General features: G+C 37.9%; 1 protein-coding gene across 2 annotated transcripts in view; it reads right to left on the minus strand.

Moving 5' to 3' along the window:
* SPEN (spen family transcriptional repressor) overlaps nucleotides 1–25,128 on the minus strand; it is an 84,145-nt gene that overhangs the window by 41,921 nt on the left and 17,096 nt on the right. The window contains exons 2-4 of one of the 2 annotated variants that reach the window (XM_081308087.1): nucleotides 20,543–20,863; nucleotides 16,481–16,957; nucleotides 4,777–4,812 (exon numbers count right to left, since the gene is read on the minus strand). In XM_081308087.1, the coding sequence (XP_081164213.1) occupies nucleotides 4,777–4,812; nucleotides 16,481–16,957; nucleotides 20,543–20,863 (834 nt within the window). The remainder of the gene's footprint in view (nucleotides 1–4,776; nucleotides 4,813–16,480; nucleotides 16,958–20,542; nucleotides 20,864–25,128) is intronic. The other variant, XM_081308086.1, reaches the window with a different exon arrangement.

A 25,128-nucleotide genomic window follows, 5' to 3' on the forward strand; every position in this document is an offset into this window, starting at 1 on the left:
TTTGTCAGTTTTAAGAAAACTTTCTTTTTGAAGTCTTACTGGCTTTGGTATTTACTCTTCTGATAACAGTAACAAACATGGATAAGATTATATATTTTAGTTGTAGACACAATACCTTTATTTTTAAAATTTATTTATTTTTATGTTGTGCTGAGGATCAAACCCAGTGCTTCACATGTCCCAGGCAAGTGCTCTACCACTCAGCCACAACCTGAGCCCAAGGCTATATTTTTTTGATGAACCACTAAGAATTGTTTGACATTTTCTGGTGGGCTTTACAGGATGCTAAAATCCCCTAGACAACTTTAACAACTATCAATGATCAACTTCCAAAGATTCCATCTCCAAGGGCTTCTTATCTCTTTATGTCCAGTTTTGTTTGGGGGAAGAAGGTCAGACATGTGATCAGATTCTGCTATGATGTTGGGGGTATGCGTGTGTGTTACTGAGGATCAAAACCAGGGCCTTCTGCATACTAGAGAAGTGCTCTACCACTGAGATACATCCCTAGCCCCAATATTTTTTTTTAGTTGCCAATGGACATTATACCTTTATTTTTTATTTATTTATTTTTATGTGGTGCCAAGATTGAACCCAGTGCCTCACACATGCGAGGCAAGCGCTCTGCCACTGAGTCACAATCCCAGCTCCCCTAGCCCCAATATTTTGATAAGTACAAAACTCTTAATGAAGAAAGTGGAAAAGCTGCTTCTCTACATATTCTCACTACCAAAAACAATTTTGCCCTAGAGTAGTTCCAGTTTAAATTCCAAAAAAGCTAGCCCATAAAACCAATACATGGTTGACAATCCCTTAGGATTCAGCAAAATTGCCACTCAGGTAAACCAAAGCAAAAAGCATCAAACACAAAATACTTTCTATACAGACTAGACAAGTCTGCCTAAAGAACAAGAAACCCTTCTTGGGGCTGAGGTTGTGGCTAAGCAGTAGAGTGCTCACCTAGCATGTGCGGGGCACTGGGTTCAATCCTCAGCACCACATAAAAATAAAATAAAGGTATTGGGTCCAACTACAACAAAATGGAAGGAAGGAAGGAAGGAAGGAAGGAAGGAAGGAAGGAAGGAAGGAAGGAAGGGAGGGAGGGAGGGAGGGAGGGACCCTTCTTCATGGAAGCCAAATCTTTAGAACATCCAGTAGATGGCTCACTAAAGAGACAAAATCCAAACTATCAACTGTAACACGGAATTGGATCATTCCCTTAACTACATGGTATATAAAATCACTTATATTTCTCATAAGAGCAACTGTAAAGTGTTTCAAAACACAGGAACCAAGAAAGCATAAATGTAAGTAAAAAAAAAATTAATCTCAAAAGCTTCCTGATGAAGCTTTCACCAGGACCACATGTCTGAAGTTTTACCTTTTTCCTATTTAACTGTGGTGCTAATTACATATCCTTCCTATCCAGAATGAAAAAAAAAAAAAAAAAAAAGGTTTGCTATTTCCCACTTCTATTAGAGTGGTTTAGGCCCATAAGATAAGAAGGGAACCTAACTCCTCACCAGGAAGCCTCAGCCATTTACTATTTGGAGCATTTGTTTATTTTTAAGTGACTAGAAATTACGCAGTAAAAAACCCCCATCCTGAAATTGTTCCGCTTAAATAAAACAACTTCTTTGTAATTTCTTCCAGTGACAGACACAAAGCTTTCGTGTCCAAATGGGCTCCAAGGACTATGACACAGCACATTCAGAAGGCGTCAACCCCTCCTCCCATGATTGAAAATAACAAAGAATCACAGAATTCCCCTCAGTTTTGGGTATATAAATTATGTCTAGAAGCAACAAGGATGTCTGTTAAGTGTGTGTCTCTTACTCCCAACAACTCTACTGCCAACAACTCTACTGCATGTTAACAGACACATTTTAAATCTTTACCTAAAGTATTAGCCATTAGTTTATTTTATTTATTTTTTTTTTTAAAGAGAGAGAGAGAGAGGAGGAGAGAGAGGGGGAGAAGGGGAGAGAGAGAGAGAATTTTTTTAATATTTATTTTTCAGTTTTCTTTATTTTATTTTATGTGGTGCTGAGGATCAAACCCAGGGCCCCGCGCATGCCAGGCAAGCGCATTACCACTTGAGCCACATCTCCAGCCCGCCATTAGTTTAAAATGTCCTAAAGATTAAAATTCTTCAAGTAAGAAAAAAAAAAATACCTGTATTGAGAAGATTTCATTTTCTTTCTGATTAAACTAATTTATTTGGGGGCTTAGCTATTGAAGTTTTTTCAAGAGTGCAGACACTCCCTTGGTCACCTTAGAAACTAACACACATTTTACCTTAACCAATACTGAAATCGTTAAAGATGGACTCTGGAAGTGGTTCAGTTAATATTTTAGGCATAAGGGTTGGGGCTGTAGCTCAGCATTAGAGCACTCACCTAGCACGTGCAAGGCCCTGGGTTTGACCCTCAGCACCACATAAAAATAAATAAAATAAAGGTGTTGTGTCCAACTACAACTACAAAATAAACATTAAAAAAATATATTTTAGGCATAAGAGAGCTAGGGCTGGGACTCAGTGGGTAGAGTGATCACCTAGCAAGTATGAGGCACTGGGTTTGATCCACATAAAAATAAAGGCATTCTCTTCATCTACAACTATAAAAACAATATTTAAATATATATTTTAGGCAGAAGAGTCCATGAAACATTTCATTAATCTAAAATTTCCAAGAGAATAGAAAACTTTCAGGAATTTAAAAGAGGAAAGAATGGACATTAAAGACAAATAATAGGCCCTATTTGTCTTTAAGCAAAATGAAAAGCACTGATAGATAACTTTGTGACATTATAACTTGGCTGAGTGTGCTTCTAAAGCAATGTTACTCAACAGAAAATATAATCCACAAGTTATAATATTACAAATAACAATTTTTTAAAAAGTAAAAAACAGATAAAATTAATTTCAATATATTTTAATAATATATTCAAAGTATTACTTGAACTTGTAGTTAACATAAAAATTAATAAACTCTTTTTAACCAGGTTTTCAAAATTATATGCAGTTCTACTGAAATAAAATTTCATAGCAGACAATCACCCATTTAAAAGTAGACAATTAGGGGGCTGGGGATGTGGCTCAAGCGGTAGCACGCTCGCCTTGCATGCGTGCGGCCCGGGTTCGATCCTCAGCACCACATACCAACAAAGATGTTGTGTCCGCCGAGAACTAAAAAATAAATATTAAAAAAAAATTCTCTCTCTCTCTCTCTCTCTCTCTCTCTCTCTCTCTCTCCCCCCCCTCTCTCACTCTCTCTTAAAAAAAAAAAAGGAAAAAAAATAAATAAATAAAAGTAGACAATTAGGGGCTGGGGTTATAGCTCAGCGGTACAATTCTTGCCTCGCACATATGAGGCACTAGGTTCGATCCTCAGCACCACATAAAAATAAATAAAATAAACAAAGTAAAGATATTTTTTTTTTAAAGTGGACAATTAGCTAGGGATGTAGCACAGCGGTAGAGCACCTGCCCAGCATATTTTAAGTCCTAGGTTTAATCCCCAGTACCATCACCCCCCTCAAAAAAAAAAAAAAAAAAAAAAAAGACAATTAGGATGGCATATGCCTATTATCCCAGCTACTCAGGAAGCTCAGGTGGGAAGATGGCAAGTTCAAGGACAATTTAGCAAGACCCTAAGCAACTTAGTGAGACGCTAACTAAAAATAAAACCAGCTAGGGTACATGTAGCTCAGGGGTAAAGCATCCTTGGGTTCAATTCCCAGAACCACAAAAATAATAATTGTTATACCATAAACACTATTAAGAAAAACTGACTTCACAGTGTCATCTTGATTAACTTGCATGTTTCTCATTAAAATTCCAGAAAACTCCAGGGGCCAGGGGTATGGCTTAGTGGTAAAGCACTTTCATAGCATGTGTGAGGCACTGGGTTCGATCCCCCGCACCATATAAAAATAAAATCAAATACAATTAATAATAGTAATAATGAATTCCAGACAACCTCAACAAGTAAGCAAAATTATTTTTAAAAGTATCAATTTCTATTTTAAAAATGTATAAGAGGGGGTTGGGATTATGACTCAGTGGTAGAATGCTCCCCTAGCATGTGTGAGGTCCTAGATTCGATCCTCAGCACCACATAAAAATAAATAAGTGAAATAAAGGTATTGTGCTCAACTACAACTAAATAAATAAATATTTTTTTAAAAAAGCAGGCAAGTAAAATTAAAGCATTCTGTCCACCTACAAATACAAAATAAATAAATAAATAAATAAATAAATAAATAAATAAATAAATAAATAAAAATGGATGGTGGGCTGGGGGTGATTGAGGCCCTAGCCATGAGACAACACCACACAGAAAAGTAGAGAGTAAAATTATTAGAGTAAAAAAGCAGATCTTAGTTATAGGATATTTACATTCCAAACTTTTAAAAACTATCTTTTGATGACTAAAAATAAAAATTACCCCTTGTTTGGTACAAGATGAATTAATAATAACAACTGACACACAGAAATATTTTTTGATTTTACAGCATTAAGAGAAAGTCAAATGATTATTAATGAAGCCAAATTCTAATAATGTCCATACTGACCCTGTTTTACCATTTATTTGTAAGAAACCGTTTTACCAGCCTCCTTTTGCATATATTTCTAGTCTTTGCTTTTCCACATTAAAGAAAAGTTTTTACAGTGAGTATGAGATTCTTAGGAAAAAAACTTACTCTACTTTGCACAAACATTTTAAAAGATACTTCAAGGGCTGGGGTGTAGCCCAATGGCAGAGGGCTTACCTAGCATGTGTGAGGCTCTGAGTTGAATCCCCAGCACTGCAAAATAAAATAATAAAATACATTTCACATACATTTTGTCTACTTGGAAAGAGGAAGTTTATTTACTGTACCAAAAGCAGATTTAAGAAAAACTTCTATAGAAATGACTTTATATAATTTCTAGCAGCAGTATACTCAAGTAGCATGTCATTTATGAATAATAAATAAATTACCAAAGGTTGCTCTTCCCATTTTCTCACAAGAAAAAAATTTTACTTACACACACACACACACACACTCGAGTATTCTCTGTAGATTGCCTTTAAGACACAGATCAGGCTGAACATAGGATCTGTCTGCAGCTGAATGAAATAGATGCCTTTGAGTTTGAATTTTTGTCACATACTAAAATGTAAGTCAGCCCTAAATAATCAAAACACTTTATTTTCTTTTTTAATAGGAACTTTCTGAAGAAAAAAGTGGTGTGTAAAAACATTTGATATTTAAGACAATAAAGTTTTTAATCATAAGAAAAAAAAGACACAGATCATCAAAGGGGGAGGTAATTCTTAACTTTAGGAAATATTGATATTTATTTTTGAAATGATAATGCCCATTTTCCCTTTATTTAATGCCTGACTGGGGCAAGGTGAAATTGTACCATGGATTCTGAAAATACCAAAGAGCCTCCAAGTGAACACAACCCAAGAAGGGTAAAGGATTATAAGGCCATATCTGCACTGAGTAAAATAACAGTTTCAATCTTGTTCCTAAAGGCTAAAACAAACCAAAGATATGGACATGTATACTTTCTGTACATCAGACCCTGGCATTCAGTAGGACCAAAATAAATACACACCTTTACTTAGGATTTTATATCTGTAATAGATCAGTAACTTCATGGTGTGCTCTGATCAGAAATTAGGCCATGCTTCATCACTTTGGGCCATTATTCCTCAAAAAGGCAACAAAGTAGTCACTGTTATTAAATGCTGGCAACTCGGGCAGGCATGCTCTCACACGCCTAATCATCCCAGAAACCCAATTCAGAAGACTGAGACAAGAGGATCACAAGTTTGAGGCCAACATCAGTAATTTGGTGAGACCCCAACTCAGTGAGACCCTATTCCAAAATAAAAAATAAAAAGAGCTGGGAATGTAGCTCAGTGGTCAAGTGTCCCCATGTTCAATCCCCAGTGGTGGAGGGGGTGGTGGTGATACTTGAGCTCACCTTCCTCACCCCACCCCACCCCCGCTGCCCACCCCCACAGCACTGGAGATTGAACCCAGGAACATTCCACCACTGAGCAACATCTCCAGCCCTTTTATGTTAGCACATATTGCAGCCCAGGCTGGCCTCGAACTGGGGATCCTCACGTGTCACTCAGCCTGGAGTTGCTGGGTTAACAGGCATGTGCCAGTGCCCGACTGGCTCAGCGATTTCCATTTTAATATTGTTTAGAAGTTAAATCTGCTTAACTACTTTAAGTTCATTTTGAAGCAATGGTAGAAAATTTCACATCAAAATTAAATTAAAATCCACAGGATACAAATTCACAGCTCTATACCAAAACCTATTTTAATTTTTTCCACCTAACAAAGCAAAATAAAAACACAACACAACCCCCAAGTGAAAGAACGAAAAGGGAGAGACTAACCTCACTAAAAACAAAGTTCTAAAAGCAAAAATCACAGTAATTAATTCTTTGGTAATTAGTGCCTAGCCAGCGTTGTGATGTAGCTAACAGTGGCGGGGCAGAAGCAGAAGCTCAAGCTTAGCTTCCTAGACGCGGAAGAGAAAGGGTTACGACTGAAGCTAAGGGTTAACAAGGGCAGGTCTTGAAACCCGGCTTCTATTCTTGGAGTTCACCCCTGCTGCTCAGCTCTCTGAAGCTGCCTCTCTGGCCTGCGCCTGCCCAGTAGTGCTGCCCAAGCGTGCGCCGCCCTGGGCTCAGGGCTGGGCAGAAAGGCTGGCAGCGAGGAGCCTCAGAGGTGGCAAGCAGCCAACTCAAACTGGATGATTCCAGTTTAGGCTGGTTCGAGTAACAAATAAGCAGTTCCTAGCTTTCCCTGGGATATTCTGACAAGGACTGTTGCAGAGATCATACTACACTACCCGGAGCGCTCTCCTCCTCGCGCACACACAGGCTGGCTTAATGGGACCCCCAAGACAGAAGGTAGTGGGTAGTTCGCTGTACAACAACAGAGCAAACTACACAACAGCCAAAAAAGGAATGTTTCAAAAACGCGGATTGTTCAGTGACCTCTACAGTTTGTCTGCAACTAAAGCGGGCTGAGGGGTGTTAGTGTACTTGTCTCCAAACATTTACTGTACTTTTCTGCTAACATTTCTATCATGCTGCATAACAGTCCTAAAACTGCATTAAACAGGGAATGAGCAAATGCTTTTTCTTTTCAAAATAATAGGAATCAAGAAAGAGGCAAGAACTATTGTTTTCCGAGGAATACAGAGATGCTAACACATCTGTTGTTCTTTTTTCAAGCAACTACTCTTCTAAGTGGGGAAAAAAATTAGATACTACTATTTCAAAGAAAATATTTTAATCAGTAAAACCATTAATTGGCTCTTACTGAGTTCCATCACAAGTAACAAATGCGAATGTCAAGTCAGAAACTTTGTTTAAGAGCTGGAAGGATCCTGAGCAATAAATTCTTTTTATTTATAACACTGATTTTCTTTTCTTCTTTTTTCTGGGGGTTGCATCCCCAGTCTTTTTTATTTTTACTTCTAGCCAATTCTCACCAAGTGGCTGACGGTTTCATTAAATTGATGAGGCTATCCTCAAATTCGTGATCCTCCTGCCTCAGCCACTCAAGTTGGCTGGGATTTACATGTGTGCTAAGATGCCAGGCTATAATACTAATTTTCATCAAAACATTCTCCCTTTTGAATCCTTCCATAATTGCAATAATGTTTTTTAAAAATGTTACAATTAATGTAAAAAAGAACAAGAGCCATAAACAAATCGGCTATATGGAATGCAATATATAATAATTCACTCAGGCTTAAATAAGAGTGCAAATATTTACATTTATTTAGGTGCTGGGAATTGAATTTTTGAGACAGAGCCTCCCTAAGTTGCTAAAGGTGGCTTTGAACTTGCAATCCTCCTGCCTCAGCCTCCCAAGCCACTGGGATTGTAGGTGTACACCACCATGCTGGGCCTCTACATTTTAAATTAAAATAGAGTCACAAAACAAATTAGGAAAGATTCACTCTGGCCTGGAGATGTGGCTCAGTGGTAGAGCACTTAGCCTAACTTGCACAAGGCCCTGAGTTCAAGCCCCAGTACCATGGGGAAGGGAAAATATAAAAATATACCTACACACATACACACACACACATAAACATGTTCTACAAATAATACCACCAACAATAAAAAAGTATTTTCATTTAAATTTCAATAAAAAGTAGTTTATTTTAAGAGGGGCACGTTCCTGTAATCTCAGTGACTCTGGACACTTAGGTAAAAAGATAGCAAGTTTGAAGACAGCTGGGCAATTTAGCAAGGCCCTGTCTCAAAAAATAAAATGGGCTGGGTAGTTCAGTGGTAGAGCACCCCTGAGTTTGATTCCCAGTGGGGGGGGGGGTAGGGGAAGTTCTAGCAAAAAGCTAACAGAAGAGGCATAAAACATTCCACTTTAATATAGCATAGGAACTAAGAAGTCTGACTGTAATAAACTGTGCCTATCCATCTCCCCCCCCCATACCCCACCACAGCCCCCCACACTGGGCTTGCTTTATTTATTTGTTTGTTTGTTTGTACTGGGAGACTGAACTCACTTAACCATTAGGGTCTTGCTAAATTGCTAAGGCTGGCTTTGAACTCGTGATCTTCCTGTCTCAGCCTCCCAAGCTGCTGGGATTACAGGTGTGACCACAGTGCCCAGCTTCTCTCCCCTTTTCTGTACCTAAGCTTCTTTTCCAGTTTGTGAATGTTCCAGTTTGTGACATTCAAAAGATAGGGACTAGAAGGGTAGAGTATTTGCCTAGCATATGTGAGGCCCTGTAGGTTCAATCCCCAGCACCATTAAAAAAAAAAAAAAAAAAAAAAAAAAAAAAGGCATTCTAATGATATAACAATAATAAAATAAAAATTTAGGAAAGCTAATCAACACTTTTTCTTGGAGATGGGGTATTGCTATGTTGCCCAGGCTACTTTAGAACTCTTGGACTCAAGTAATCCTCCCACCTTTGCCTCTAGAATAGCTGGGACTACAGGTGCACACCACTGTGCTCACTTTGAATACATTTTTAAACATTTCATTGTAATTTTTAAAAACTATTTAAGACAGCTTGCTCTAAAACTCTAATTTCTTCAAAGAGGTATCTGAGCATGATTAAAGCCAAATGGTTTAATGAAAACCAAAACCAGACAATGTCACCCATTACAGTTACTTGTATGCAGTTCTCTTTGCTTACTACTGTATTTAAGAATCCCCATCTTAAATGTTTATTTTGATTAGAACAAAGTCTATGTTGCTTTTTAAAAATATTTTTGTTGGACACAATACCTTTATTTTATTTATTTATATGTGGTGCTGAGGATTGAACCCAGTACCTCACCCGTTCTAGGAATGCACTCTACTGCTAAGCCACAACCCCAGCCACAGAACAAAATCTGAAGTTGTTTGACATAGCTTCCCATCAGATGTTAACTCTTAATTACGCATGTAAAATTTCTGCTGTGGATTAGTCAAACTGGCTCTATTTTGGGGTTCCATACAACCTGCCACTGAGCAATCTTAAATCCATATACTTAATGCACAGAGCATAATTTATTAAAAGGAAGAGTATTAAAGGTAAACTCAAGTTAACTTTAGCCAACAAAGAGATTTAGGGAAGTAACCTGTTGAGGGGAGGACAAGAAATGGGAGTAAATTATCCAATCTCAACTTTCTATTATCTTTGCATCCATTTCAACCATTCATTCAAGAAACCTTTATAAGATATAGAATCAAAAACTAACTGCAGCTCAGTGGTAGGGTGCTTGCCTGGCATGTGAGAGGTCTTAAGTTCAATCCTCAGCACCGCATATATATAAATAAAAGATCCATTAACAACAAAAATAAAATAAAATTTAAAAAAGAACTAACTGCAGCTACAAATGACCCTTTTTGGCAATCTGCTGAAAATGTGGCAACATGGGCCATATTTTAGAATAATGTTTTAAAATGCATAGGGAGCAGGGGATGTAGATCATTAGTCATAGAGTGACTGCCTAGCATTCATGATCCCTGGATTATTGAATCCTCAGCACCACAAATAAGTGAGTGAGTGAATACTAAATACAGAAATAAACAGGAATTAAAAGGAAGAGTATTGAAAATGACATATATCTTTAACATTAAGTAACAAGGGCTGGGGCTGTAGCTCAGTGGTAGAGCGCTTGCCTTGCACATGCAAGGCGCTGGGTTCAATCCTCAGCTCCACATAAAAATAAATAAAGGTATTGTGTTCATCTACAACTTTAAAAAAAAAAAATTAAGTAACAAGACCTAACATTGGATTTAGTAAGTTTTAATTTCAAAGTAACAGTGAATATAAGCCCAAATTTAAAATATCAAATGTTTATATTGGTAACAACGTAGCTCATACGGTGACACTACTGTAGTTTGTTAATATCACAGTATTTTGGTTGCCTAGTTTCAAATGGAAGGCAATGCTTAATTCCAGCTATAGGTTAAAGAAAAGATGTAATATTTTCCCTACACAAATTCAGAAACCACACCCTGCCCCAACCCCAGCCAACTAATCATCTTTGATTATAGTCAGAACAAACAACTGGAAAACAAACCTCAGTAAAAATTACTTTAAGATATTAAGAAAGTGGGGCTGGGGATGTGGCTCAAGCGGTAGCGCGCTCGCCTGGCATGCGTGCGGCCCGGGTTCGATCCTCAGCACCACACACCAACAAAGATGTTGTGTCCGCCGAGAACTAAAAAATAAATATTTAAAAAAAAAAAAAAAAAAAAAAGATATTAAGAAAGTTATGAGCCTGGCTTGGTGGCACATGCCTGTAGTTCTAGTGACTCAGGAGGCTGAGACAGTTGGATCATAAGTTTGAAGCCAGCCTCAGCCACTTAGAAGACACTCAGTAACTTAGTGAGAACCTGTCTCAAAAAAATTTTTTTTTGTTGTTTTAAGTGTTGGGGGTGGAGGGGTGGAGGTGTATCTCACTGGTAAAGTGTCCCTGGGTTAGATCCCCAGTACAAAAACAAACCAACAATAACAAAAGAGTTTATGAAGTGATTCAACCTCAACAAATATTTCAATTCCTTTAGGCTATATTAAAGAAAACTCTTACAACCTGTAAAGTACACTCAACTCCAATCAAGAAAATTTAAGGGGCTGGAATTGTGGCTCAACAGTAGAGTGCTCACCTAGCATGTGCAAGGCGCTGGGTTTGATCCTCAGCACCACATAAATGTAAAATAAAGATACTGTGTCCACCTAAAACTCAAAAATAAATATTTTTAAAAAAGAAAGAAAATTTAAAATAAATGCTTTTGTGGAGTTTAATTCATTTAAAGTACTGTGTTGAAAGGAAAAGTGACTCATTGAATGTCCATAACAAAGAAAGGGACCTAGAGCAGCACAGGGAAAGTTTACACCGTGAGGCCCCAATTCTCACCAGTTAAATGCTATTAATAGCTGTGTAGAAACAGTAGGTGTGTCATTTATAGGACTTCACAACTAGACTGCCACTAATCCCATGTTTACTCATTTAAAATGCACTGTTAGCAATCTGTTCACCAAAGCTGTAACAATTAAGAATGGAGGATGGTTAATTTCCTAGTCAGTTATGGAGACAGAAAACTAATAAACTAAGCTATATTTTGTCCACTATGCAAATGATATTTTTAAACATCTTCAAAGAACTTTTAGGGATGTCATTTCCACAAATGTAAAATTTTAAAGATTACAAAAAAGAGCTTGTTTTTCCCAAGAGGAAATTAAACATTTTGAATTTACGTAACATTTCAAAATATTACACTTTGTACTCAGTATAATTAGAGAGAAAGAGGGCATCTGATGAAAGGGAGGCTGAACCCAGGGATAATGGATATGCTCTGAACAGCAGAGGACTTTTTCTGTGTGCTTGCTTCAATCACAACTTAGTGACTAAATTTTTCATCTATCTACATCAATACTGCTGTGTCCTTCATGATAACTATGAATTGTATTTCAATTTTTGGACTGTTTTGAACAAGTGCTCTAAAAAAGGCAATATGCTGTGTTCTATGATGTGCACAAGGGCCACCTGATCCTATTCCTACAAGACAGCACTGAAAGCCCATCATTCGGTCAACCACCAAAAGTTTATTCTGTTTTTTTCAAATGAGCATAATCTGACTCTTCCTACAAAGTTTCTTCCACCTCTCCCAAATTAGGCACTCTCACAATCCAAGCTATTCTTCACTGAAGTACTAAAATAGCATCCTCGCCATAATCTTTCTGTTCTAAGTCACCATTTGCACAAACCTCAACAAGCTATCTCCCTTCTAAAATCCTTCAAGAGCTCATCTCTGCACACAGAATAAGAACCCGAAATATTACCATGGTTACACCACCCTAAATTATCTAGTCTCAAAAAACATTCTTCTACCTACTTTGTTGTTCCTTCTGCCTACAACAGTCCTTGTTTAGCCTAGGCTTCTCTTCTTGTTTAAGTACTAGGTATTTCATATTCCAACCAAACACTATCTCTCAGATGTCCTCAGTAGTCCAAATAAATCTTTTTGTTCTCTTGCTGTTCTGTATATAGGTACAAATCATTAAACTCGTAAGTGAGGTTCAGGTACTAAAAACTCTTCATATTGTAACATTGTGTGCGTACACACAGAACAAGAAATCCCACTATTATATATAATAGTGCGCCAATAAAAAAGAAGGGGGAGAAAAGAAAATGTAGTTCTAGAAAATGGCTACATGTAAAAAGGAAACCAATAACCATAACTTTTCCAAACAGGGAAAAATAACATTTTACCAGAAGGAAAAATTTACACAGACTCAGGAAAAGGGGAACAAAGCAAGAATCTGCTAGTGGTTCTTCCCCAAGCCCACAGGAAAAAGCTGTTCTCAACTAGCAGATTTCAGTTTCTTCACCTCCTTGTCTGATACGGTCCAGCATGCCAATCAGAAGGAAAACACAATCAAAATTTGGACTTTTAGGTAAAATTCCTAGTTTTTAACTGGCAATAACTTCAATTTAAAACACTATACAAGGGCTGGGGATGTGGCTCAAGCGGTAGCGCGCTCGCCTGGCATGCGGGCGGCCCGGGTTCGATCCTCAGCACCACATACAAACAAAGATGTTGTGTCCGCCGATAACTAAAAAATAAATGTTAAAAAATTCTCTCCCTCTCTCTCTCTCTCACTCTCTCTTTAAAAAAAAGAAAAAAAAACACTATACAAGGCAAATTAAACTTGCCAGCTAGTCAGATGTGACCTTCTAAACATCCAAGGGTATTGCATCCTTTGGTGTAAGTAGAAGATCTAGCTACCAAAACTTGATATATAAGTTTTAAAAATTCCTTTGCGGGCTGGGGATGTGGCTCAAGCGGTAGCGCGCTCGCCTGGCATGCGTGCGGCCCAGGTTCGATCCTCAGCACCACATACCAACAAAGATGTTGTGTCCGCCAAGAACTAAAAAATAAATATTGAAAATTCTCTCTCTCTCTCTCTCTCTCTCTCTCTCACACACACACACACACTCTCTCTCTCCTTCCTCTCTCACTCTCTCTTTAAAAAAAAAAAAAAGATTTAAAAAAAAATTCCTTTGCTAACCAACTTTCTTACTGTAATTTAGTCCCCATGTACATTTTCTAAGTGTACCACGCTCTTTGGGCAATTAACTGTAAATATTCAGAAGCAAAGACCTGCTTTTCTTTCAGAACACAAGCAAGGACTAGCTCCATCAAATCCATCAGTCCACACTGAGGGCCAGATCCTAAATCAACTAATTCCTACCAAAGTATAGTGCCACCCTGAAGGCCTTGTGTCACTGATGGCCCTCTGACTTTAACACTGAAGCCAGAATTAGACAGGCAGTCAGTATAGATAGGTAAATCAAGTCAGGTAGATCAAGGAGGCCAATTTGAGCAGTCCCAGAAGTTGGAAACTGTCCCCTGAAGGACTGAAATGTCAATTCCTTCAGAGCCCTTCCTCCACCCTCATCAAGAACCTGCCATGGAGCTCCATCCTGTTGCTAAGGTGGTAACCTGTCCCAGGAATTGCTCCTCCCTACAGGGAGTTATAAAGTTGTTAATGAATGTGTCCAGGGCTGCTCCATCCTGCCCTACTCCGACCTGTTGGCCATGCCACCAAGCATTTCCTGGGCCTAGTCACTTACTCAGGAGGGAGAAAGATAAGGGGAAGAGAGCAGGAGAACAAAGGAAGCCTAAGATATGAAAAAGGCAAAACACCCTTATTTCTGAGGATACCAGAATACCAGCCATGGCCCCCTTCTCCCTCCTGGGAGGAATCTATGTTATCCCCTTTTTAAATAAACCCTGCTTTATATGCTTGCCTTGGTGTGGTGAGCCATTTTGCTGCACTGCCTTGTGTGGGTGTTGGCTTAGTTCTTGGACAATAACTCAGTGCTTTGTGGTCGGCCAGTTCCGGAGCGAGCCGATATGATAATGTACTGAGTGTTCTAAGAACCAGTAAAAACTGGTAAGAACCAGTTGACCTGTACTTCCTGGCTCTGGGCGCCAGTGCTGAATTCCTTGCCTTATTGGCTGCTGCTGTGTTGCTATGCGCTTTTGTCCAATCACATGAGACTTAAGCCGCGGCTCTAGTATATTAGGGGTGGTCTTTTCGGGCTGGGGTCCTTTCTCTCATCGAACCATAATGGAAGCTCCCAATAAAGCGTGCTAGAGAAGAATCCTGTTTGTTGTCGTCATTCCTGCCGGCGGGTAGACGCGACACCTTGGTGTGCTTCTCTAATGTTAGACTTCAACATGTGAGGGAGCAGGCCTCACCGATAACTGGCGGTATCAACACCACCAACACAGCTCTTCCTTTCAGTGAGCTGTGATTCTGACGTTCTTTTAATGAAAAAAGATTGGAAAAGGACTAAAACTTGAATATTTTAGACAATTATATGCAAAAGAAAAGTGAAACACAATGAAGTTTTATAATCAGTTTATAGGACAGAAATGAATTTCATCACTCATTTATCTAGAAAATATACCAAATAAAATGCAAGGTAAGGGTTTTCACCCATGTCATAAAGTTGCAAGCTGGGGCCAGAAGCTGGTTTGCCTGACTTCCTGAACTAAGTGCTTATTTAATGTTAACATGCAACACTTTCCCTGGAAGTCTGAATTACATCCATCTAGCAGGAGAGATTTAAAAATTATTTCCACTTATTATTTTGAATTAGAAAATTTATGAAGCCTAAAAAGAGCCATTCAATTACATGATCATTTCCTTTTTCTTTAATCAAATCTAAATAGCCAATACTAAAAGAAAAATAATCTGGGCTTTTAATCAGGTCAAAGAAGTTGTACCCTGTTAAATTTAAAATGTATACCACCTAAAGTTAAAACTAGGACATCTGTGATTAACAAAATAAATAACATTAAAGGAAAACAAGGTAATGCCCAAAGACTGGCAGCATATGCAGTAGTAAGAATAACCAGCAATTCATTAAGGGTGGTATTTACTTAACATATACTAGGTGCCAAGGTAAGCACTTTAGAAGCAGTTTCCATTTTAATCTTTGCAATAACTCTATAAAGTTAGGTTCTCATAAAAGATGAGGGGAAAAACGCCGAGAGAACATAAATTGTCCAACAGTGTTACAAGTAATCTATACCATCTACCTAGATCTGATTTCAAAACCCATGAAGTTAGATAACTTCTAAGCTAAGACTCCTTGTTTATTTTACATCTTTAGAATAAAACATCTTTCTTTGTGTTTTTTTTTTTAAAGAGAGGAGAGAGAGAGAGAGAGAGAGAGAGAGAGAGAGAAAATTTTAATATTTATTTTTTTAGTTCTCGGTGGACACACCATCTTTGTTTGTATGTGGTGCTGAGGATCGAACCCAGGCCACACGCATGCCAGGAAAGCGCGCTACCACTTGAGCCACATCCCCAGCCCAATAAAACATCTTTGTAAAACAAAATTCCCAACTAATGAAATGAATTAACTCAGCTTTAGAGACCAATAAAGTGATAGTATGCGATTTAAAAAGGCTTCTTTATGAGAGTTTATAAATTAGCCTACCAGCTTGATGTCAAAATTAGTTTAAATGTTTTCATAAATTTAGTCATAGATAATGTGTCGACAATATTATTTCAATAACACATATTTAACCAACACATTTTACAAATCTTCAACCAAAACAACAAATAAATTGATGCTACACACCTAAGTGAAATAAAAACTTTAAAGAGATACCACATTTTCAGTGTCAAAGATTTGCCTCACACAGCTTAAGTCACATTTCTCTTCCTTTTTTTGAAATTTAAAATTAATACTGAGCATGTAGAAAATGAAAGAGCATTTGGTAATCATATTCTAGCTACTGGTTAACTCGAGAGCCCATGTTAATCAAAGTTTCTTTATTCATTACATATATAATCCAAGATTACTTTTTTAGAAAAAAATTACTATGCTAAAAACCATCACCATTGATCATTGAGAATTGATTTAAGGGTTCGTCTGTTATAATAAAAGGCTTGTTAACCTACCTGTCACTGCTGGTACTACTGCTGCTGCTGATTGAATCACTACTGGAGGATCTGCTCCTAGAGCCGCTGCCGCTAGGGGACCTGGTGGGTCTAGACGCTTGGCTAGCCAGTCTCTGAGGAGACTGATTCCTAGACTGGGACGAATGTGGAGAGCGACTCCTGCTGTGCTGGTAATTCCGCTCTGGCCTTCTGCCTCGTACCTCCCGGGTAATATCATCCCTGTAGATATCCCTGTGTACCACACTGGGCAGTGTAAACTGCTCCCGAGCCCTAGGTTCGTATCGGGGGTCATGAGCATCAAAGCGGTTTGGACTTCGACTCCGAGAAGTATAATAGAGCCCATGTTGTAAAGTCCGCTCTCGAGGATCTCTATAGTAATCCTGATCATAATGTCTTGTCCGATCAAATGCTCCTGTCCCCCGTTCATGGTGTCCATAGGCACTATGTTCATAAGCACGCTCCCTGTTATCTGAAGCCCTGCATTTAGGAGGGGGGAAAAATATTTAATCAGAAAGGAGCAAACAAAACTAAATGCAAATCATGCAAACATTCATTTCAGAATTGTCTTTGTCTTTGCAACTGATCATTTTCTACACAGCATTAACCTACTTAGTAAGCAAACACTAACAAGCTTAACATTTTACTTGATCCCAAAACTTATTGTCACAGCTCAGCAATCCATTGTTTTAACTGTATATTGGGTTTTTCGTGACTGGTGTTCTACAGGTGAGTTGCTCGTTTTATAAAGAATTTTCTGACTTTTATACTGAAATATTCATATATCATCTTCCTTTACAATTTTAAGTTTACTAGAACAAAGAAGAGACTGTCATTTCAATATGAAAGATTTTTAAATTTCCATCTGATTAAAATATATTTTTCATTACTTGCAAATTTATTTTAGGTCATATTTCTACACTAAACAGATATGAAAGCCTTGCTGCAGTGTGTATTCTGCAGTAGGAAGGACTTTCAAACAAGTCCAGAAAAAAAAATTTTAAGAGCAACTCCTCATTAACTTTTTTTTTCTTTTTTGCAATGCTGGGGATCAAATGAAGGGCCTCACATGTGCTATGCAAGGGCTCTAACACTGAACTACATCCTCAGAGCTTCATTAACTTTTTTTTTTTTTTTTTTTTTGGTGGTACTTGGGATTTGAACCCAGGAATGCTTTACCACCAACCTACATCCCCAGTCCATTTTATTTTTTTATTTTGAGACAGGGTCTCGGTAAGTTGCTCAGACTGTCCTTGAACTTGTGATCCTCCTGTCTCAGCCTCCAAATGGCTGATATTATAGACATGCACCATCACACCTGGCTTCTCAATAACTTTTGACTGTGTGATTATAAAAAAATCACTATATAAATTGCCCAATCACATTTAATAATAAAAATGGAATCATAAAAACAATTAAAATATCAAAATACTAAATCACCACATGCTATTCTATGTAAATTTAACAAATAAATTATTTTATCTCTTGGTGCTATCAAATTTCACATAATTTTTAAAATAATCATTTCATGATTTCATTTGTTAATACATGTACCTGAACATTGGAGGAAATGCATTCTCTTAAGCTTTGACAATATTCAAGTTGCCTCTGATAAAATTAGGCAATGCTGAGAACTATAAGAATACTCTAAGGTTGCTATGAACAACAGTTCAAGTATGTTTTGTTGTTCTAGTGCTGGGGATTAAAGCCAGGGCCTTGCACGTGCTAGGCAAGTGCTCTGCTATTGAGCCACATCCCCAGGTCCTTCAACAATTATTTTGGTATAACATGAATATTCATCAACCTAAGAATACAAAAATTGTTGCATGTACATGTACATTTATACACATGCAATTATGTGACAGTATTAAAAACTAATTCTACTCCCACTAGAAATCATAAATTCTCTACTTTTGTCGGGAAATAGAACTCTTAAGAATTCAAAGACCAATTCACTTGAATTTCTCTTCAATCTCATATCTTTAGATCCATCCTCTATCAAAGGAGATTAAAGAATCATGAAAGAAAGATTTAAAATCTCTCAAAAGTTACACTGCAAAATTTGGTAGCAACTAATACTATTTTCCCAACACATTCCTAGATTTCAAAACCTCTCCACTGATATTCATTTTCACTCACTATTTCAGTTAGTAGCAACCCCATTTTCCTAGGCATTTTTTTTTTTTTACTAGGGATTGAACCAAGGGGTGCTTTACCACCGAGGTACATCCCCAACCTTTTTTACATTTCCTATTGAGACAGGGTCTCACACTTGTGATCCTCCTGCCTTAGCCTCCCAAGTTGCTGGGATTACAGGTGTGCACCACCACACCTAGCTCCTAAGTAATTTTCGCAGCTATTATGAAAAACAATTGGTATGGCAAAAAAAAATAATAATAATATTTTTCCTTCTCATATGTATTAAGTAATTGTCTTCTTTTTTTATTTGCTACAATTCTGAATTTAAATATTTCAGTGTCTAACACGGGCTCCTGTGAGACTTAAGAGAAAATTTCATAAATAGTTCATTTAGCACCCTATCAAATGTTAATCAGTGAAAGCTATTATTAATGATATAACAAGCAATAGGCAAAAGTTCTAGAAGAATTACTGCTACAGCTGATATTTTATAAATATGAAAAGTTCTTATCCATTAGGGAGATACAGAAGGCAGGCACAAGAGCTAGCAGAGCTGAAATCTAATGGCTATTTTTTGATTCATCTATTAGTACTAAATACTTCTAGAGTTAGTGGGGGGAAAAGAGAGAGTTGGACTTGGGTTAGGAGAGGGGCTAATATACACAGGTCAGGACATACCAACCTTTTCCAACTGTGGAAACACGACCTATAATCCCAATTAAATCTAGGGAGAGAATTGTGAATATAACTTCCCCAATTTTGGCCCCTCTTATGGGGGTAATCCACCTTCTTAATGGGCAAGGGTGTCAAATGATATTTAGATGAACCACAAGAAAAAAAAAATCTTAGTGACCAGACAAAATAATTCCACAGGAAGCCAAGAAGTCCCAGATAAACTGTAACTCTCAAACCCCCAGACTTCTTTCTTGAGATAGTAGACAATTATAAATTGATCCACATTCATAAAAATCTCCAGCCCTAAGTATGAATCAGGAAGCTGGCAGAAGGGAAAGATCCTCTACAATTCCAAAGAATAAAGAAGACACAGTTGCTCGCCAATTGTTCCCTTTTGTAGTCATCCAGCCCAGTCAATTTTGATTGCTGTATCCACAACTGATCGCCACCATGTGTTCAAAGCTAAAGTATCTTTAACTGGACAGCAACTTGCTTAAGAAATGAGAGTAATCCTCTTCCCCTGGGCTAACAGATCTTGAGAACATGACATCCCATACATTCCAGTAATTAGAAAAGAATGGCTATATTCCAGGACTTATGAATGTCCTCAATTTTCCCCCATTCCATCAAGGAGTATAATTCCAAAACAGAAATTGTGTAGATCCAAAATGGAAAACTCAAGCTTTGCCTTCACTCTTCCTCATCCAAGTACACATTTCCATGTCAAAGTATTGTTGTAGCATCCAAATGGTTGAATCATTATGGTCTGCTAGATCTTTTGTGACAATCCAATTTGTTTGTACACTTTATGTAGTGAAAACCAAGAAGCAGATATCAACTTCTAAAAGAATCTGTAGGCTTTAATATTCCAGAAATATTCCAAATAGCATGACCATAAAACCAAATAGCTCCATCAGGTGGAAAGATATATCCAAGGAAGGCCTTAATATTATCCAGAAGAAGAAATAATTGATTCTAGAAGACAGGTAACTCCAAAAATGATGCTGCCACAGGAAATCTTCCACCACTTTATATCTCAGGAAGTAGGTATCCAATCCACTGCAGGATATATCCTCTATGATTCCATAAGAAACCAGCCACTGGGATAGAAATCACTTCCGTTTCCAACCCAAAATAGGAAACATTGAGAATGCCCAAAACTTTAAATCCATCTGGGGCCCCTAAATATGAGTTTCTGTTTCTCACCACATCAAATACAAAATACCTGCCTACAGAAACCTTGGAACTTACCCATCAAGTCTCCGCTCATAACGTCCTTCTCGTGCATGAAGTGATGGTGGAGGGCCATAAGCAGGCCCTCCACCACCTCCTCTGAACCCAGAAACCTCTCTACTACGAGATGCTATGGAAACTGTATCATCCAAACCCCGAGCAGCACTCGGAATGGTGCCTGGTTCATTATAATCCGTGCGTAGGTCTCTATCTCCCATTTTGTTGACAGAGTTGTGAGCTTTCTGTGCACTTTTGATGTCCACAAAATCCACAAAGGCAGCCACTCCTCCTTCAGATCCCCTCTTAGGGAGAATTTTGACACTTTCCACGCGGCCATATCTGGGGGGGAAAAAAAGTTAATGTTATTGTTGTGTATCAGTAATTTTCCAAGATCAGTTTTTAAAATGTTGTTTTTTATTCATAGACAATTTATTAAGTATGAATGAGGGTGGGACTTTTAAAATAGCTTCATTTACACTTATACTTCTCTCACTGGAATAGATATTTGCACCCCATTATTACTCTTTACTTCTTAAATATTATCTAAACTACCTCAATCTTTCTAGTACACTTAGCAAAACAGAATATCTCAGAAGTTTTTCGATACTTTTACACTCTGAAAAATTAGAATCAGCTTGGCACAGAGGTGCACACCTGTAATCCAAGAGACTCAGGAGGCTGAGGCAGGAGGATGGCAAGTTCAGAGTCAGACTTAGCAAAAAGCGTGGCGCTAAGCGACTCAGTGAGACCTTGTCTCTAAATAAAAAATACAAAATAGGGCTGGGGGTGTGGCTAAGTAGTTAAGAGCCCCTGGGTTTAAGCGCTGATACAAAAAAAAAAAAATCCCCCCCTCCCGATATCAGCTAAGACTCTAATAGTATCCACCAATGTTCACTGCAGCCACTATTCTTAAGAATGTGAAAACCCGGGCTGGGGATGTGGCTCAAGCGGTAGCACGCTCGTCTGGCATGCGTGCAGCCCGGGTTCGATCCTCAGCACCACATACAAACAAAGATGTTGTGTCTACCAAATACTAAAAAATAAATATTAAAAAAAAAAAAGAATGTGAAAACCCAATAACCATCAATGGATGAATGGAGAAACAAAATCTGGTATATACCTCTAACAGAACATTACATTAAGTCATAAAAAGGAAAGTAGTTCTACACGTGCTACAACATGTATAAGCTTGAAAGCATTGATGCTAAGTGAAAAAGGCTAAACACGGAGTATGATTCCACTTATGTAAGATTATCTTGAACAGTCAACTTCAGAGAGTCAGAAAATAGAAGAAAGGTTACCAGGAGATGGAAGACAAGAATGGGGAGTTACTACTCAAGGAGTACAGTTTCTATTTGGCTTGATGAAAAAGTTCTGGAAATATGGGCTGGGGCTGTAGCTCAGTGGCAGAGCACTTGCCTAGCATGCATGAAGCTCTAGGTTCAATCCTCAATGCCACATTACAAAAAGAAAAACAAAGGCATCTGTCCATCTACAGCTACAAAAAAAAATTAACAAGAAAAAGTTCTGGAAATAGCAATGATAACTATACAACATTGTGGTGGTATTTAATGCCACTGAAATATACACTTAAAAATGGTTTAAAAGGTAGGAAATGAGACTTATCAAATTATATTATGCACATATACAAATCACAATAAATTCCACCATTATGTATAATTATGTATAATTGCACCAAAAAACATTTAAAAATTAAATGTAGGGGGCTGGGGATATAGCTCAGTTGACAGAGTACTTGCCTAGCATGCACAAGGCCCTGGGTTCAATCCCCAGTACCATCAAAAAAATAAATAAAAATAAAAGTAGTTAAAATGATAATATTATATACCCCTTACCCCCCCCAAATAGCAACCTTATGGCCAAACCCAAATTCACATAGACTTTTTTCCTATCTTAAAAAAAAAAAAAAAGAAGCAATCAATCTCCCATCAAAATAAGTCAGCCACATACAAGGAAACAAACAATCATGCTTAAATTCTAAATAATAAAGCGCTAAATGCAATGGTAAGAAAAACTAGGTATTCATGCAGATTTATGAATACAAAACAAAACCAAAGCACATCTACTTCACAATGGTGGGCTCAACTGTTGTTTTTTGTGGGGATGGGAGTTATCATGGATTGAACTCAGGGACACTCAACCACTGAGCCACATCCCCAGCCCTATTTTGTATTCATTTTTAGAGACAGGGTCTCACTGAGTTGCTTAGGGCCTCGCTAAATTGCTGGTGCTGGCTTTGAACTTGCAATCCTCCTGTCTCAGCCTCCCAAGCTGCTAGGATTACAGGTGTGCACCACAGTGCCCAGCAATTGTTATCATTTTTACATAAGAGAACACATTTTGGAAACAAAATACCAAACTTAACAAAAGAGAACTTAATTGGATATTGCAAATCTATGTCTATACTAAAAAAATTGGAGACTCTCAGTTTTTAATTAAACAAATAAAAAGTCTGCTTAAATCTTTATATCCAAGAAAACACAGCCAGTAAAGGTGATGTCCAATTTTGACTACTCTTTCCAAACAATAGTTTCTTTTAGTATTCAAATATTTCTCAGCTATTCAAGATGAAACATTTACCTTTTGTGTAGTGTGTGTGGTACTGGTATAGAACCCAGGGTTTCAGGAATGCTGGGCAAGTGCTCTACCACTGAACTATACCTCCAGCCCCTACTGACATTTGTTAACTAAAAATGAGCAAGAACCAGAAGGCAGTGGTGCACATCTGTAATTCCAGTGACTCAAAAGACTAAGGCATGAGGATCAAACTTTTGAGGCAGCCTGGGCAACTTAGCAAAACGCTGTCTTAAAATAAAAAACTCAGGGGATATAGCTTGCACTCCTAGTTTTTCAAGCCCTAGGCAGAAGAGAGGAAGGGAGGGGGCGGTGAAGAAAACCTAAACTAAGGAGCTATGGGTATGTAGCTCAGTGGTAGAGTGCTTGCCTAGCATGTACAATGCTCTGGGTTCAATCCCCAGCATGGTGGGAGAAACAAATAAATTTAGACTAAAATTAGTTTGTATTTGCTCAAAAATATTCACCATCAATATATTAAACTGATCAAAACACTATATCATGGCTGGGGTTGAGGGGAGTCAGTGACAGATGTTTGCTTAGCATTCGTGAGTCCCTAGCATTACCATCCACATCCTTCAACTTATTCTGTACAGATATACCTTGGTATCCACAGGGAATTGGTTCTAGAACCAAAACATCTCCCTACTCACCCCAAAGGCAGATACCAAATAGCAGCTCAAGTCTTTTACATAAAATGGTAATGTATATGCATATTGACATACATATATCTTTCCATATACTTTGTGGAGGTTTTTGTTTGTTTTTTGAGATAAAGTCTCCCTATGTTGCCCAAACTGTCCCATAATTCCTGGGCACAAACAATCCTCCTATCTCACTTCCTGAAAAGATAGATATTCCCATATACTTTAAACCATCTCTCAAAATTACTTTTAAATGCCTAATTCAATGCTGCTGCTTTGTAAATATGTGTTATACTGGGAGATGGGGCTGTAGCTCAGTGGTAGAGAATATGCTTACCACAAGTGAGGCCCTGGGTTGGAACCCCAGCACCACCACACCCCGAAACCCTTTCTCCCTCAAAAAAGTGGTTATATTGTTTAGGGAATAATGACAATGCATAAGGCATTCACAACAGAATCAATTTTTTTCCAAATATTTTCAATGTGTGCATGATTGGCTAAGGAGGACCAACTGTATTCTTATATTCTTTCATTCCTGTAATACCAGTGACTTGAAAGGATGAGGTAGGATGGCCAGATTCAAGGCCAGCCTTAGCAACTTAGCAAGACCCTGTTTCAAAATAATAAAGTTTTAAAAGAACTAGAAACAGCTCAGTAGGGCTGGAGTTGTGTCTCAATGGAAGAGCACTTGTCCAGTAAATGTCAGGCACTGGGTTTGATGGCCAGCACATTTAAAAAAGAAAAGAAACATATGTCACTGGGTTCAATCCCTATTACCACCCAATCCCCACCACCACCACCACCCCCCCCCAAAAAAACAGATGCTCTTGGCATTTGACATGTATTAGGAGAAAAACAAAGATCACTTAGCCTCACAGAATTTACTTACAATTTTCAATTTTCTGACAGTGAAAAAAAAAGACCCCTTCCTAGTCCAAAACTGTTTCCAAAAACTCCACAAGAAACTTACTCCAGGGGCTGGGGATGTGGCTCAAGCGGTAGCGCGCTCGCCTGGCATGCGTGCGGCCCGGGTTCGATCCTCAGCACCACATACCAACAAAGATGTTGTGTCCGCCGAGAACTAAAAAAAATAAATATTAAAAATTCTCTCTCTCTCTCTCTCTCTCTCTCTCTCTCTCTCTCTCCTCTCTCTCTTAAAAAAAAATAAATAAAAAATAAAAAAATAAAAAATAAATATTAAAAAAATTCTCTCTCAAAAAAAAAATTTTTTTAAAATGGTAGTGCGCTCGCCTAGCATGTGTGAGGCACTGGGTTCGATTCTCAGCACCACATAAAAATAAAATAAAGATATTGTGTCCACTTAAAACTAAAAAATAAATATTAAAAAAAAAGAAAAAGAAACTT

The sequence above is a fragment of the Spermophilus citellus genome (assembly GCF_964194105.1).
Source record: "Spermophilus citellus genome assembly, chromosome: 9".
In the NCBI taxonomy this organism is placed as follows: domain Eukaryota; kingdom Metazoa; phylum Chordata; class Mammalia; order Rodentia; family Sciuridae; genus Spermophilus; species Spermophilus citellus.